Source organism: Choristoneura fumiferana, chromosome 4 (assembly GCF_025370935.1).
Source record: "Choristoneura fumiferana chromosome 4, NRCan_CFum_1, whole genome shotgun sequence".
NCBI classification, from domain to species: domain Eukaryota; kingdom Metazoa; phylum Arthropoda; class Insecta; order Lepidoptera; family Tortricidae; genus Choristoneura; species Choristoneura fumiferana.
Window position 1 is genome coordinate 4,757,210 of NC_133475.1, and position 16,672 is coordinate 4,773,881.

General features: G+C 38.6%; 2 protein-coding genes across 2 annotated transcripts in view; both read left to right on the forward strand.

The window, feature by feature from the left end:
* Positions 1-352: 352 nt before the first annotated feature.
* LOC141427027 (uncharacterized) lies at positions 353-3,843 on the forward strand. Its single transcript, XM_074086252.1, has 3 exons — positions 353-599; positions 2,020-2,222; positions 3,596-3,843. Exons 2-3 carry the CDS (start codon positions 2,046-2,048, stop codon positions 3,746-3,748), a joined length of 330 nt encoding a protein of 109 aa, XP_073942353.1. The 5' UTR covers positions 353-599; positions 2,020-2,045; the 3' UTR covers positions 3,749-3,843.
* Positions 3,844-4,264: 421 nt separating this feature from the next.
* Positions 4,265-16,672, forward strand: part of LOC141427301 (uncharacterized) — a 184,481-nt gene continuing 172,073 nt past the window's right edge. Inside the window, exon 1 of the mRNA XM_074086623.1 lies at positions 4,265-4,657. Coding sequence (XP_073942724.1) covers positions 4,587-4,657 — 71 coding nt within the window. The 5' untranslated portion in view covers positions 4,265-4,586. The remainder of the gene's footprint in view (positions 4,658-16,672) is intronic.

Consider the following 16,672-nt stretch of genomic DNA (forward strand, 5'->3'; position numbering starts at 1 on the left):
TATAATTCCATATACCTACCTACATCACTTAAACTAAGTACATTTCCGTACAAGTTTCAAGTAGAGTTACGTCATGCGGAGACAATCCTCTATCCAGACCACCAAAATTTCACTACCTACCAGATTATTAGTTACATATTAAGTAAGGCAAACTTCAGGTCAAGTGTTGATTCCTGGAAGCGGTACAATTATGACTTTTAAGATTTTATCATAGAAAACAAGATAACGCGAAATAAAAGCTTGTAATACTTATTCAAAATAAGCCCTCAATAATTCGTCGGCTTCGGTCATCCGTTGGCGACCGCTGCGGCATCAATAATTCGTGTCCACCACCATTGCCAGCCATGGGAAATGGGTCACCACACGTATTCATTCCTCTGTATCCGGTTGACGTGATAATGTGTATCGATGAAAACAATATCTGTATAAATCTACATAAGTTTTGAAGAAATTAGCTCGTTTACTAGTGCTGCCTTGTACTAGAAGGCTATGGTATAAAACAGGAGCCAGATAAAAGTTTGTTGTGACTTCTACAACGCATAATATACTTAAGGGATTTATTCAAGGTCGATTTTGCGAAAGTTGAAGGACTATTAGAGGTAAAAAAAGAATATAGGATAGGTACCCAAATATTATGTTCAGTGGCTCTATAATTTTTTTCGGCCCCTTTACTCTTTTATATTAATTTAAAAAAAAATGGGTCCTCTTCCACGATTTCGTTGAACGAATTGTATGGGCAGAGCTAGAGTTGGAATACTTAGGGTGACTCCAGTCTTAACAGAACTGTAATAGTACATTGTGTCTTAAGGGCGGTAAACAAGAAATTACGAACGAGAGTCTATTAGAAGCCCGAAGTTTAAGACTGAGGGCTTTAATGAGTCGATGTTCGTAATTCTAGTACCGCCCGTGCGACATACAATGTTTTTCATCACATTTGCGAGTAAATAGTATATTGTAAAAGAAAAACTAATATTTTTTCAAAAATTGCCGATACCGCTGACTACGCTCTTGGCAGCGCCAGCCTCCGCGCCGCCCTCCCCCAGCCTGACCATGCGCGCGACCTGCGCGCGCCGCGCTCCTGCACGCCAGCACGACCAGCACGCCATGCAGTATCACACTCATTTACCGACCTTGGGCTTCATGACATGAAAATTAGTACGGGCAATGACTCATTTACCGACCACGGGAACAGTGTCGAAACATGCAGGCTACCTTGGTTGCAACCCCCAAATAAAAACCCTCGACCTTAATGTGCTTGTCATGAAACCCGTGGTCGGTAAATGAGTCATTGCGCGTACAAATTTTCTTGTCATGAAGCCCAAGGTCGGTAAATGAGTCAGTGCCCGTACTGATGGCGCTGCGCCGTGCCCGCACTGCTGCAGGAACACATGCACACGCACGTTGCAGCGCATGCTGCTTGGGGCGGTGCTGCCAAGAGCGCAGCCTAAGGTATCGCCAATATTTGGAACAATAATATTTTTTCTTTTAGAAATATAAAATTTTACTCGCAAATGTGATGAAAAACATTGTATAATATGTCGCACGGGCGGTACTAGAATTACGAACATCGACTCATTAAAGCCCTCAGTCGAATCGTAATTCCTTATTTACCGCCCTTAAGACACAATGTACTAAAAAACTGTTACTTGTTGTCGTGTTTACATCCACTTTCCGACCGCTACTGTTCTTGCTAATATTACTAGTATAAACACGAAAGTAACTCCGTCTGTTTGTCTGTCTGTTACCTTTTCAAGAAATTTGTTGTGGAGATAATTTGAGACCACCATACAAACCATGTTTTCTGTTAAAACCCTTAACACAGGATTTCTTGAAGTGTGGTCCACGGACCCTTAGGGGTCCGTAGCATGTGTATCAGGGGTCCGCAGTAGATCAGTCTGTAAACATATTGTAGGCATTTTCCAAAAATATTCTTTGACAGGGGTCCGTGGAATTGTTTAAACTGTGAAAGTGGTCCGTGACAGCAAAAAGTTAAAGAAACCCTGCCTTAACATGTTCTAGCAACAAACAAAGACCTCACAGTAATCATGAAGAGCCAGCAAGTTAGCGTTGACTACTGGGCGATGGGGAAGGCTATGATGACGTACGGAGCGCTGACGGCGCTGTGCTGGCTGATGATGCGGCTGTTCGGAGCGGTGTTCACTCTGCCGCGGCGTCTGCGCGCGCAGCAACAGACCATACAGGAGTCGCTGCAAGAGCTACAGGTGACTACGCTGTACTGCGTTGTGTACATGCCCAACTGGTAGCGCGGCGAGGTGTTCTATCCATTGCGCGTCAAGTTTCACTAAGCAGCATTATACTGGGTCCGCATGCAATGTAATAGATGACCATTTGCCACGCCACCAGCTATTGTTGCGGCTGATGGTGTTTACTTTGACACGACACGACATCTTCACGTGCCACAACAGACTAAAGGAGTCACTTTAGGATCTACAGATGACTAGTCTGTACTGCGCTGTGTAACTATGCCTACGCAGTGGCGGACTATGGTCGTTCGGGGCCCCGGGCAGCAAAACTGAATGAGGACCCCCACTCTTAAAATTGATTTAAGTATTAAGCATAGCCTATAGGAGCCTGGTCTAGGACTTGATCAAGAGAACTTATGGACAGACATTTGGAGGCCCCCTGGGACTTGAGGCCCGGGCGAGCCACCCCTTCGGCCCCGCTGTTAGTCCGTCATTGACCATATGCCCAACTGGCGGCGCAGCGAGGTTCTCTGTTCATTGCGTGCTCGATACACTCACTGCCTAGCATTTAACTGGCACCGCACGCAATGTAATAGATGATAACTTATCGCATCGCCAATTATTGCCATTGCTGAGTAGGTAGGTACTAGGGTTGTTTTGAGCAGTGTTCACACTGGCGCGATGTCTGAAGAGTCGCTGAAAGACCTGTAGGTGAGTGCTACACGCAACGCGCTGACCACGTTGTGCCGGCTGTCATCCCAACCAGAAATATGCACGAATTAAAACAATTGCTATGCTCACCCGCGACCTTTACCTTGACCTTGACCTTAAGCTCGCAAGTGAACAAAGTAATTATTTCAGTTCATTGATATGGACCTCCGCAGAGTAACTTCTGATTTTGAACATGAAACCATCGTGAGACTCACTCATATTAAATGAAAGTTAAGCCGGATAACTCACGTCTAAAATCGAGTTAAGTGTGAACGTACAGGGGGATGTTGTTAGTGTTGTATGCTACCCTACATTTGACTGTTATAACAAAAATGACGATGGTAACGAGGGTAGTTGTGCGTCGATATGTTTCGTTGGGTGGTCGCGCGAGCAGGGCGGCGGCGCGCAGTACGCGTGTTGCGGCAGCCGCTGAGTCGCGTTGCTCCGAAGAAGAAGGGCTACGAATTAGCCCGAAACAGTCAAGCTAAACTCGATTAACACGTGAGTTAAATACGGTTTAACTTTTATTTAATAAGTTTAACTCCTGATTCAATAAATTACAAATATGCACGTGAGAATTGTAGAATTCCCGAAAAAATAGACGTAACTGTGTACCTAGTAGGTAGTTAAGTTACAAGTTAGCGACATCGATTTTTACTTTTAATTTATTTCTTCTACAGAGGCGTTTTCCGGATCTCAATATAACAGAAGAAGACCTCATAAACGCTGAGAAGGAACTCGAAGAGATGACTAAAGAGAGCAACGAGAAAAAGTCCGAAAAGGAAAAATCCGAAGCGGTACCAGCACTAGCGGAGGAAAAGAAGACGCTTTAATAATTACAGGAAGAAGTACAAAAATAGCACTATTTTTATATCATCCTTAGGCACTTAATTAAAAGTTTATAACCAGAAAAGTGACTTTAATTTAAGATGGATAAGTATATACTTAAGTACAATCTAGTTCATAAACTTGTGAGCAAAATTTTGATCATAAATACTATCTGAATACGACTCTATTGTTAACGGCGTAGAAGCGTGTTCAGATTTTTTTGATCACATTTTTACTCACAAATTTATGAACTCGACTGTACCTAAAATTAAATATATACATATAAAGCAACCAACTCTTATGCACGCGCCACTTAAGTAGAGAAAAGTGCGATAAGCGCCATCGTATTTAGAGCTCCTCTTGAATCAATACATTTGTGAGAAACAGCGTTCGACACGAGAATGTTTCCGTAAACAAAGTGCACGCACCTTGAATGTTTAATACAACTATCTCCCACTAGATGGCGTTGAAATAAACAAGGCGAGAGCTCGGACGGAACCGGCCAGGAGGCGTGGTTCAGCCTCCACGAGCTTTCACCCCAACTTTATTATTGATCGGCCCATTCAGAGCATCTGTACAAAATTGTTTTTTAGAATAGTTAACGTCATGTTATTGTTTAAGTTCCGAGCGATAGACAAATACACACTATACGTACTCGATATGTGATAGATAGCTTATCGGCCGTCCGACACGCGTTTAACAAAGCAATGTTAATCAGTACTTTGTCGTCTGTCAAGCGATCCGTTTGCTCAATTAACGTGTGATAATAAGCGGTGATGAGTGCTAAACCCTTGCCTGCCGGTACCTGACTTTAGTGTTTGTTAGAGCCCAGCTTCTGTAGCAATGACGAGGTCCAGCTACAGACCTTTAGTGCCCCGGTCTTCCAACAATTCCCTGGACAACCGCGACACCGGGTAAGTAATCAAAACCAATAATAATCATTAATAGTAATCATTTTCTGAGATGTGTAAATACTGGTTGATAACAAGTGAAGATATGTGTATTTTTTATGAGATAGGTAGTTAAAAACACTGACCAGTTTTAATATGTCAACAATAAAAGGATTTTCCCTAGATTTTTCAATATCCATTATTTTAACTCGGCGGGGTTGTGTGGGTACTGTATGTGTTACTATTTTTATGACAGAGCAATTACGTAGTTGTAGGTAGATAAAATTGTCATTTATCAATTGATTGTTCATTTAGTGACGCGTTTACTCTTTTTTGCCAAGAGAAGGATGACACGCTATCGCACATGCACATGTCACTTTTATCATGAGGGTCTCTCAATAGTGACGTATACGACAAAAATATCTGACACGTCCGGCCCTAGAAATAGAGTCGTATCTTAGATATTGGTGCTTTGACTGTACTTGGTAGAAAATTAAAGTTCTACTTAATTTTGTCAGCTAGTTGTAAGCCGAGCTTTATAGGTTTTGTGGACAATGTAACTTTATTACTAAATAAAATTATTCTTATGCTTATTCTTATTTAACACATTTTTCTAGGTCTAGCACACCTAAGTACGTTGTGTAATTTAAAATCACACTTCAACATTCAAATACAAATATAGTCAAAGGAATTCTGTCAACCTATATGTTTCATATTTAATTTAATGGACAGGTTAAATTTCGTAGAAAATTGTTACCGGAGTCAAGTAAATAATATACAAGTTTCATAAAGTTGTCTAACTTGTACTCGACCCTAGTTTTATTTATAACTAGCCGTTAACCGCGACTCCCTCCGCGCAGAATACGTTTATCGCTATCCCGCGGGAACTATGCAATTTTCCGGGATAAAACTATTCTATTTCATCTAAATCGGTTAAGCGGTTTAGACGTGATTGAATAACAAACATCCAAGCATCCAAACCTCCAAACATCTTCACAAACTTTCACATTTATAATATTAGTAGGATAACCCTGAAATAGATATCTGCTGTCTGCTCTCAAGCAGAGGGTCGTGGGTTCGAACCCCGGCTCGCACCTCTGAGTTTTTCGAAATTCATGTGCGGAATTACATTTGAAACTTACCACGAGCTTTGCGGTGAAGGAAAACATCGTGACGAAACCTGCACTAACCTGCGGAGCAATTCAATGGTGCGTGTGAAGTTCCCAATGCCCGCGTGGGAACTATTGCCCAAGCCCTCTTGTTCTGAGAGGAGGCCTGTGCCCAGCAGTGGGACGTATATAGGCTGGGATGAAAAACCCTGAAATAGTGACGCGTTTGCTCTTTATTGCCAAGAGAAGGATGACACGCTATCGCACATGCACATGTCACTTTTATCATGAGGGGTCTCTCAATAGTGACGTATACGACAAAAATATCTGACACGTCCTGCCGGCCCTAGAAATAGAGTTGTTTCTAGATATTGTTGCTGTGACTGTACTTGCTAGAAAATTAAAGTTCTACTTAATTTTGTCAGCTAGTTGTAAGCCGAGCTTTATAGGTTTATAACAATTGACATACGATTCTCGAGAGATCTCACGATCACTTTACAACCTTTAAAGATAACAATTCTGAACATAAAAATGCATTTCAAGCACGTAAGCATTATCAGCTGATAAGAAATCTGTAACCATCTCGTACACGCTTCCCCGCTGGCGATCCAAGGCCCTCGCTTATTCCAGTCCCAATTCCCAATATTACAAGATCGGAAGGAAGTATCACTCAGTAGCCTATAATAACTCAGGAAATCGAGCTGCGAAATTTGCTGACATTTGCAATTACGCGGAAAAAAAGTTTATCTTTATATATTCTATGAGATCATTCTGTTTATTTAAGTTTCTCAGAATTTAACGTGTTTACATTTTGGGAATCACGCAATCAAGTTTTTTCAATACAGAATTCACAGGACGTGTTGTAATTTACGAGTTACTCGCATTGTTCGAAAAGTTTGATGCTGCTGTCTGTTCAATTTCTTTGGCTGTATCATTGTTTTTTATTTTCTGAAATACACAGCCATAAACAGCCAGCCTATAATATAAACAGCCGCTACACCAAATATTTACAGACGCGTTGCCAGCGTAGAGGGCTAAAGTAGAATACCTTATGGACCAAATCTTCTTTTTAATCATTACACTCTTGACTGAGTGCGGTCGTGGGCATCATTATATCCGGGGTAGTAGGTATACGGCGCACTATCCGTCGCCAATCCTTCTTCTTATGACCCCGTTATATCTTTATAAATGCATGTAAGTATGTATTTTTATTAGAACAGCTCTATAATATCCTGAGGAGGGCGTAAACAGTTGCGACACGGGTTTTAACCAATGCAACTGGTTACGAACATTAGCTTACTTGATAAATGTTTTATCTTCAATAAAAAACTTTTAATCTTTAAAAACCTATCTAATTGGAGTTAAATAGAATTCTCAAAAATTGCATCGTGCTCTTTATTTACGTTGTATGACGACAGTCGTACAAAATTTCTTGTCGTCAGACTCATCGAAGATTTTTGTACTATAACAGATACCGCGGGCAAATTGGGAATAAAAAGTAGCCTTTTTCAGACGTTAAGCTATCTCCATATTTAATCTCGTTCAAATCTATCCAGCCGTTTTAATCTGAAGGATTAACAAACACTATAGAAACACGCGCGATCGCACGCATGCACGACGCACTGCTACAAAATGTTACATTTGGAATATTAGTAACCACAAGGCAAATCCAAGAAAGTAAAGAATCAAATGTAGTAAAGCTGGTATATGCTACTCTATTCCGCTGTTTTCTTGCACTTAAGTACAAGACTTACTTAGTTTTTATAACAATAAGACAGACAAAAGGAATAGCTACTGACGCGTTGCTTCTATGTAAACACTCTTCGTTTACACATGGTTACAACACGCTCATAAGACAGGCAAGGGTATGTACATAAAGGAGATATTTTGTGTTCTGTTCACTTATTGCTTTTGAGTGTATCTTATCAATTATCAATGTTTGAACTGCAGTGTCGTTGCTCCGAAAAATGATCTCGAAAAATAAACGTTAGGGCGGTTACAGACTAGCGTTTTTTTCTGTGCGTCCTATACGCTCGTTTTTGGCATACGCCACGCGCGCTACACTAAATCGAACACGCGTGTACGCGCTCATTCCTGTTTGGTCTAAAGGACAAGTTCTCACTCGCTCGCTCGCTCGTATAAGCATACGAGCTTAATATGCGCGTCAACGCTCAAAGAACACAAAACCGCGCTTTCAAAAACGAGTTACCGCTTCGGAGCCACCTTCAGCAATTTTAGGATTTAAGTTTGACAAAAACGGTACAATAGTGACAGGTGCTGGTGATAATTATTATCGAAACCTAATTATTTATCACATTGCCCGGGCATTATGAATATGCTACATGGTCGTTGGACAATTTGATTACAACTGATTTTTGGTTAGCTAAAGTCTGATTAATTCAATCGGAATGTTAGGTACGACGACGAGCGTAGGTATATAGCGAGAGGAGCGGGCATTACGAAAAATGGCCGATTTATCACTTGGTCCACAACACGCACTCCATTCTTAATTAATAAGCATTATACATACTCATTCACTTTCCTAGTGTAACGTTTAGCCAAATGATCTTTTCGCACATGATACGACACAATTCAAAAACAAAAACATTCACTACTTACTAGGTACAGTCAAGGAAACTGAATCACGTACCAGGGTGGCACCTTTGTGCTACTAATGTCAAGGTTAACATCCCATAGGTACATCTGCCAAAGCGGCCATATCATAGCGAAATTGGTTATGAAAAGGTTCCACCCTGGTACGTGATTCAGTTTCCCCGACAGTACTTACCTACTACTCTCCATTTACACTATTTTACCCTAAACACCCCTATTATTTCAAACTAACTTTACTGTGCCCTTAGTGTAAGTTTTCGGTTACAAAATACGTCGCGATCGCGTTCGCGTTAAAATCTCAATGAGGGCTATCGTTTTTTGTCTCACTAGATGGCGCACTGTTGCGTAAGGTTTTTCAGTATGGCTTTCAAAGTCTGTTATTACGGGGCGTAAAAACAAAGTTTAGATTAAAATCATATTTAATACACCTTAAAACCGTACCATAAAAATTTTGAGCATGTCACAGTGTTGCATAGTCCCCGTTTTGTTCGGAAAAAAGGGAGGACAAAGGTTTCTGAAAGACAAAACTGTCTCAAAACACAGACATTCATTGCCCCGGAACGCATATTTGCCATAATTAATTTCAGATATTGCAAAATATTCACAAAATTATTCTAATTATAAATAAACCCGCGTAGTTCATCCAAAAACTATGAGATTTGACATTTCGGAGACCTCACGCTACACTAGCGCCTCTAGTGGCGAATTCATTCGCGATAGCCCTCATTTGTATGGAAACACGAACATCGCAAATGTTCCGCTAGAGGCGCTGTTCGTGTTTCCATATAAATTGAGATTTTAACGAGAACGCGGTCGAGACGTATTTTGTAACCGATAATTACACTAAGGGCACTGGAACTTATCTCTCGAAGCGCAGAACTTGTCCAAAGGATAAGTGAGAGTAGATTAACCAGTTTCTATCGTGTGTTTCCTAGTTATTAGACTTGATTGCGTCGTTAACCGCCAGTCGCGCCACAAAGGACGGCCTGAGCTTTAGATCCCGGTTTATTGAAGCAATGTCTACACGCATTGTTCCTGGGATATAACAAAGACTGGCCGAATTTATCTTTACCTATAAATAATTCGGCTGCCGGGTAAAAGTTCTGTCTAGTAACAAAGATATATAAGGTAGGTACACAATACTCTCATATATTTAGTTACGTGACGTTTTTCTGTATTGAAGTTTCAGTGCCTACGGTCTGTTACAATATAGGAATGGACAGAAGGAAAATATGTTATTTATAATGCACGCTTTAGGAAGTCATTCAATAAATTGCATTTTTTTAGTATAATAATTGAAGTAAATAATCGTAAATATCGAAGACGTCAATATTGGTTTCAATTATTCATTAACCAACTGTTGCCCGCGACTCCGTTCACGTAGAATCCGTTTATTGCTATCCCACGGGAACTATGCAATTTGCCGGGATAAAAACAAGTTTTTTATGTCCTTCCCCGGGACTTGTACTATCTGTATATCGAATTTCACCTAAATCGGTTCAGCGGTTAAGACGTGAAGTGGTAGGTAACAAACCAACATACATACTTACAACCTTTCGCAATTATAATGAATATTAGTGAGATTAACTTTGCTATTTTTCATATAATAATTTAAATACAATAGAAAACATTCCTATTTTGCTAAAAACAGAAACGTCTTCCTATAAAATACCTAAAGAGGCAGAAGTAAAGAAAATTCTGCAAGAAACGGAATGTTTATATACTCCGTATATTATTTATAGCTTTTAATCGCCAGTTTTGATCAAAATGTGATGACCTTTAATCATACACGAATAGTTAACTTTTCAGAACTAAAGCACTGCACCAATTTGATGAAATTTGGAATTGAAAAAAGCTTGCGCTTTATAGCAGAAACTACGAGTAGAATATTTTTAAACAGGGAATGAGAGCGGATGAGTCCACGAAACACAGTTATTAAATTATTGATAAATGTAAATCGAATTAATATTACCTATGTAGAAAATTACGTATTAATCTACATACAAAGTAAACAAAATTATGACTGCATCTTATTACTTCTTTTATTTATCATCACTATCATCATTATTACGACTTCACAAATAATGTTTAGAACCTCTTCTTCTGTGACCTTTTAGAGTCCAATGTTATCCTGAATAGACTATAGTTTCAACTACCGTCATCAGATCACCTCGACATTTGTGACATTTCGAAAAGAAACCTCAAAAACACATTCCATGCTTACTTTGTAAGTAAGAATACGAGTGCTCGATTCGCTAATTCCCAAAAGATGACACCCTGCTGTCTGTGTGAAGATAAAGATGCCAACTATTGGGACAGCGACGAGCACTTTACCTTATAGATACCTAAACAATAAAAACAAAACCTTTCCGTTCATAGCCTGAAGTTATACTTACATTTTATCATTTTTCCACTCCCTAGACGTGTTTGGATAGGTCACGTTACCTAGTTAATGGATCGTATCTCTATGATAATTCGCAAAAGTTATACTAACGATTGTATTATAAAACATTTCATTTTCCGTTTCTAAATAAAAACACCCAGAAAAAAATGCTATCTATCACGGCGAAATATACACACGAACGTGTTACATTTACGACGAACAATTTACCTATGTACACTTTTGTTGGCTTCGTCTCGGCCTAAGAGTATAGACGTCCCACTGCAGGACACAGGCCTCCTCTCAGAACGAAATGGCTTGGGCCGTACTTCTCACGCGAGTCCTGTGTGGATTGGAAACTTTACACCCGCCATTGAATTCTTCCACAGGTGTGCAAGTTTCCGTGCAAATATCAATTGTAATTTCGCACATAAATTCCCAAAACGAAGAGGTCCGAAGGCCGTGCTCGAACCCACGACCCACCTGGCCTCTGTTCGAGAGGCCATAGGTCAACACACTAGGCTCGAAATTACTGACACTTGAGGTTTCCCATCTTAGGCCTCTAGGTTGGCCACGCATCTGCAATACCCCTGGTGTTGTAGATGTTTATGAGCGGTGGTGATCTCTTACCATCAGGAGACCCCTTGCTCGTTTGCCATCCAGTCGAATAAAAAAAATCAATGAACGTATCCGTGTGATTCACATCAGACAGTGTTTAGATTAAATTGTACGTCAACTTACAAGGAAAACGAACCTGTTTATAGAAAATGCTTCCTCATTTACTCGTATCTAAAATACTACATACGTGTATGTTTCTTGTAAGTGCTTACTAGGCCTTGGTGTGAAGTTATAGTATTGTCGTGATATGACACCACAGGACTCGTGTCGGTGTTTAATAGATGCATCAAGGTGATTGCATTGCAAGTAGATAAATAGTAGATTGTACAGCACGAGCATGAAACGAGCCATTTTACCCGAGGCGTTGATATAGCCACCCGAGCCGGTAGGTATGGGTTTAATGCTCGAGTTTTACACTCTGCTTTTCACTTCGATTCAGAAGAAATTAAATAGCAACAGTGGAAACAATTGTACCCTACTAGGTACCTTTAATTTTTATGTATTGCTATATAATTACAAAGTTTTAGTTTTATTGATTTATTTTGATTGATTTTATTGTTGTTTGTGTTGTACATAAAATAAATATTATTAAAAAAATATGTAGAAACCTTTTTGTTTGTGGCTATTGACACCTGATTACCTTGGTCTTAGACGAAGATTCTACTTTATGCACTAGAGCATAAAAAGTAATTTTATGTCGCCTAAATCCAGCATAAATACCAACTTTACGAGCATTAGAAGTGAAAAAGAAATTTTCTATAGAGTTGTCAGAGTTGTCTGGATTTTGGACGTAGGCTTAGCAACAGAAATTAAGAATAAACAACATGTATTTTTTTAAACAGTTTAGCTTGGTGGGTTATGTCCTTTACCTTGAGAATATTCAGGTTTGCTTAGTTAACATGTAGATGGAGTACGAATAAATTTAAGAATAGAAAGCCAATAAAAGTAAAGAGAAAATTTTACATACTAATTTGTTGCCGTACTCAAGCATTTTAAAGTCAAGAAGAATGTTTCGCCGTCTTTTAATTTTTGCTTTTCATTGTTACTTCATTGTTATGTAAGTATTTGGTATTTAAAAAGCTGGTCTTGACTAAATATTTATAAATAATTACCATTTAATTAATTAGGTTCCGACACATAATAAATAAAACGGTTAAAAAAAAACACTTTATTGCGATAATATAAACAAATAAGCAAAATAGGTCTTCAGTTTGACAAGGGGCACCGGTCTCAGCAAAATGCTGGTTTTGATTTCAGCCTGGGCCCTACCTAGCATGGGACACGTTCAGCGGTGTAGCATATTATACTCATAGAGTGGACTGGAGTGGAGCGAAATGTTGAACTATGGAACTTCTCCTGGTCCGCTTGAATCAATCAAATAATAAAAAATCTATATTTACTGATGGAAATGTATTTTTCAGATGTAAATTGGTATCTTCGCTTGAGTTCAGTGAGTTTTCCATTTTCCGCTACATTAGAACGATACGAAATAGACTGGAAGTGCGCGCAAGTGCCATATCTTCTCATGTAACGCAATTTAGTATCGAGAGAGCGTGTGTTATTTATCATACCTTCTTCTCGTACGTAGTTTACAATGCATAAAAAATACGATTAGTGATAAACTATTTAGTATTCTACACCTGAGGTCAACTTTGAAATCACACCACACGAACCATTCCAAAGTGTTGAAAAAAAAATACGTCTTCAATAAATCTTTTCCACTAGTAAGCACAACCACAATAGGTACCGCACCATTCTGTCCATATTTGAGGAACTCCAGGTGAGAGGCTGTCATCCATCATCATCATGTCAGCCGAAAGACGTCCTGCTGGACATAGGCCTCCCCCAAGGCTCTTCTTGTACCTTGGGGGGAAAATGCCTTAGTCGCCACGCTTGGCAGGCGGGTTGGCGACCGCACTTATATCCGATAGTTCGCGGAGGACGCTGCTGCCCATCCTCCGGTTTATCCCTTAGCCGCCTCTTACGACACCCACGGGAAGAGAGGGGGTGGTGCATTCTCGACCGACACCACACGGTAATCCATAGTGAGATCTTATATCGGACATGGACTCGACGTAGGGAGCACTCTATAGAGCGACTTGTGTTGCAGGGAAAAGTCAATGACAAAAGATCTAGAGGACGTTCATCTAGGCGCTGAACTGACCAGATGAAATCCCTAACAAATACTTACTCCTTTTTTTAAGAATTGCGCCAAAAAAGCAACGGCCAAGGATGACTGGCTTAGAATAGTTCGATGTGCTACGTGATCACTGCTCTGTCATGAAGACAAGAAGCACAAGAAGAATTATAAAGAAGAGGAAAGAACTAAATTTAACTTGAGCTATAGTTTTATAGCAATGCACAAATTTTGTCCACTTTAGACTGGTTTCGACACTTTCGAGTAATGCGATTTGAAAAACGGTGGCCATATGTATTGTCTAACACCCGCGCATTCGCGATCGCATTGGCCATCCTCTTTCTATCATCAGGATCAGGACATGAGCGGGGTGTACGATATACCATATGACAGAAAAACTGTTAAAACTATTGTGATAGACAATAAGACCTCCTAATAAATACAGCACGATAAATAACTACTTACAGCAGACTTGCTGCGAATGACCATTCTCATCATCCATCCACGTTCCAGCTTCGCTTACCATCAGGCATGATTGTGATCAAACGCAAACCTATTTCTGTTTAAAATATATTTGTATTATACAACGTGTTTTTTTTATATCCGTTAATTTCGGCAGACGACTCAGTTTATTAAAATGAACTACCTGATAAAAAAAAAATTCAAAAATTTAAATATTTTCTTTGCATATAGTATCTTTACATTCATTCATTTTAACATTCTTTTGCTAAATATTATCTGAATTAACTTAATAGTTATGGACTTTAAAAAAATATATATAAATTAATAATGAATTATCTGACTCTTGATTATCTTTTGAACAGTAACAATTAGGCCACTAGTATCTTAGATAATTAACTGATCTGTCTGTAGGGGACACCCTTAAAGTTAACGGATATCAAAAATAACACGGTGTATTATTATGGCGAGTATGGCGCCGTGTTTTGAAAACCTTATTGACATGTCCAATCGTAAGTCATAAGTACATCCAGGTAACCTTAGTTTGTCGTAACTTAACATACTGCAGCAATAAAACCATGTGCCAATTTTCCGCTATCGCTGGACTGGATTGGCAATGCTCGCGGGCTGAATTTGGCACTCGCTTTAGTTTAGGGCTGAGCGCTCTACTACCTACCACCTGTTTATATTTTTTAAAAACCTTATTCACCCCGCTCAACTGAAAGGGGTTTCAAGATTAAATAAGATGCCTTTATTTATAAAGGAACGTGTCAAATTGCAATAAATTAAAAAATGGCCTATTGTCCTTCCATACGCTTATTTAACTTTTGACAGCTCGAGTACTAATTAAAATAGTGATGCCCTGATGCGATCCTGATTAGATTTCTTTTAAGAATCGATATTAATGAAGAAGTTTTAATCGATTTAACACATTCATATTTTATTTTTGCTCAACATTTTGCATTGTTTTATAAACATCCACAGGAGTTTAAGTTACTTTATCTTACATATTAAAATAAACCATTTATGTTAAGTTAATATGTTTATCACTTCCGACGGTAATTTAGTAATTTTGACAATTATGAAGCGGCAAAACAGCAGTGCTACTACGAAACTCGAAACTCGAAGTTCGTGTCGTGCGGTCCCTCTCGCTCTCGTATTAAATAGTATAAGTGGCAGCGACGCCAGTTTGTTGACACTCACAAAGAGACGCCCGCGTTAGGTATAATTAAAAATAGTATTACAGTGCCTATTTTAGTTGTTAGAACTTTTTAATCCCTAAAGGCATATTAATGTAAGTATTTATTATTTTTAAATGATTTTGATATAAAATATAGTCACAATAATTTTAAATGTATGTTTTATTTATAAAATCGATTTACTTCAAAACGATTTTTATAGCCTATGGTCATTCATTATGAATGGGAAATCACTAAGTGGGCGGTACCCATTCATGAAGTACGGTATTCTCTGTAGTACATTGTACCGAAAATTATTGTAAAACTTCACGTGCGTGATCTGTCAAAAGTTAAATAAACGATTGGAACGTCAATAAATACAAAATAGTCTTTACTGTCAATGATACGAACTTTTTTAATCATGACTGACTGATTGGTTTAAGTTATTAGACTTACTTTATAGCAATCCTATTTTGAGGAAATTGCATTATAATCAAATTACCATTATGTACTTCGTCATTATTATATTTCGAATTTTATGATATGTCATACAAAGGCAAGCAGTACGTATAATAAAATGCTATTTTTTTGTACGCAAGGATAAAATTGCGTCCAAAAATACCTGGTCCTCATTACCCTGCAGAGAATTACCTGTAACCGCGGGTAGGCTGCGGCGAAAATTCGCGGAAAGCTTACGTAGATTCACCTTCCTTCCGGGAAAAATACATCCTAAAATAAAAACACGTTTCATCTTGTTTACACATACGGTAGATATTCGGGTAATGCGTCTTTGATACGCAAAAGTATCGCAAAAACAACGGAGTCTCAACCATTTGTTTTATCTGTCTTATCTGGCCTATTGGATGTTGCGTAAATATTGAATTTGATGTCTGTCTGACACATAAGAACCATCGAGAACATAATTTGTGTGTATTGTCATTTTCACGTCTTTTCCAGCGGTGACGATTTTGTGGTTTGTTTGTTTGTTCTCGATCTAAAAGTGGGTGACTAAGTTACTAAGTTTTAGTAGAGTACACTAACAGACAGACTGTCTATCGTGTTTATATTTAATGTCACTCATACTTTGATTTTTCGTTTTTATTATGTTCCGACCATTAATATAATTTAGATATATGTACCTCCTAACTATCTTGTTAATTACATAAATCTCTAATTGTGTATCAATGTAGGTAGAATTTTAAAATAAAAAATAGCATTTGAGTACTAAAACTGGTTAATTTCTGCTTTGTTTTTGATAGTATAATAAATATTACCGCTATCAGCGAGGTCAAAGATATAAACTACATTCTACCTATAATATGTGTCGCATTTATTCGAACTCTTGTTCTATTTTACTGTTATATACCTACTCCCATTAATTAATCGCAAGCACAAAAACATAACAAACACAGACTCATTATTTTAGCATTTTATTTCCAATGCGTTATTGACTTGTTATTGATAAAGTCATACCTACCTATAAACGCAACAGGAACTTCATAACTTCATAATTTAAGAAAGCGAGACTCCCGTTTTAAGTAGTTT

Coding starts and splice junctions, on each gene's coding strand:
- LOC141427027 (XM_074086252.1), top strand. CDS start 2,046: ATGAAGAGCCAGCAAGTTAGCGTTGACTACTGGGCGATGGGGAAGGCT. Junction 2,223..3,595: donor AGTCGCTGCAAGAGCTACAG/GTGACTACGCTG, acceptor TTTCTTCTACAG/AGGCGTTTTCCGGATCTCAA.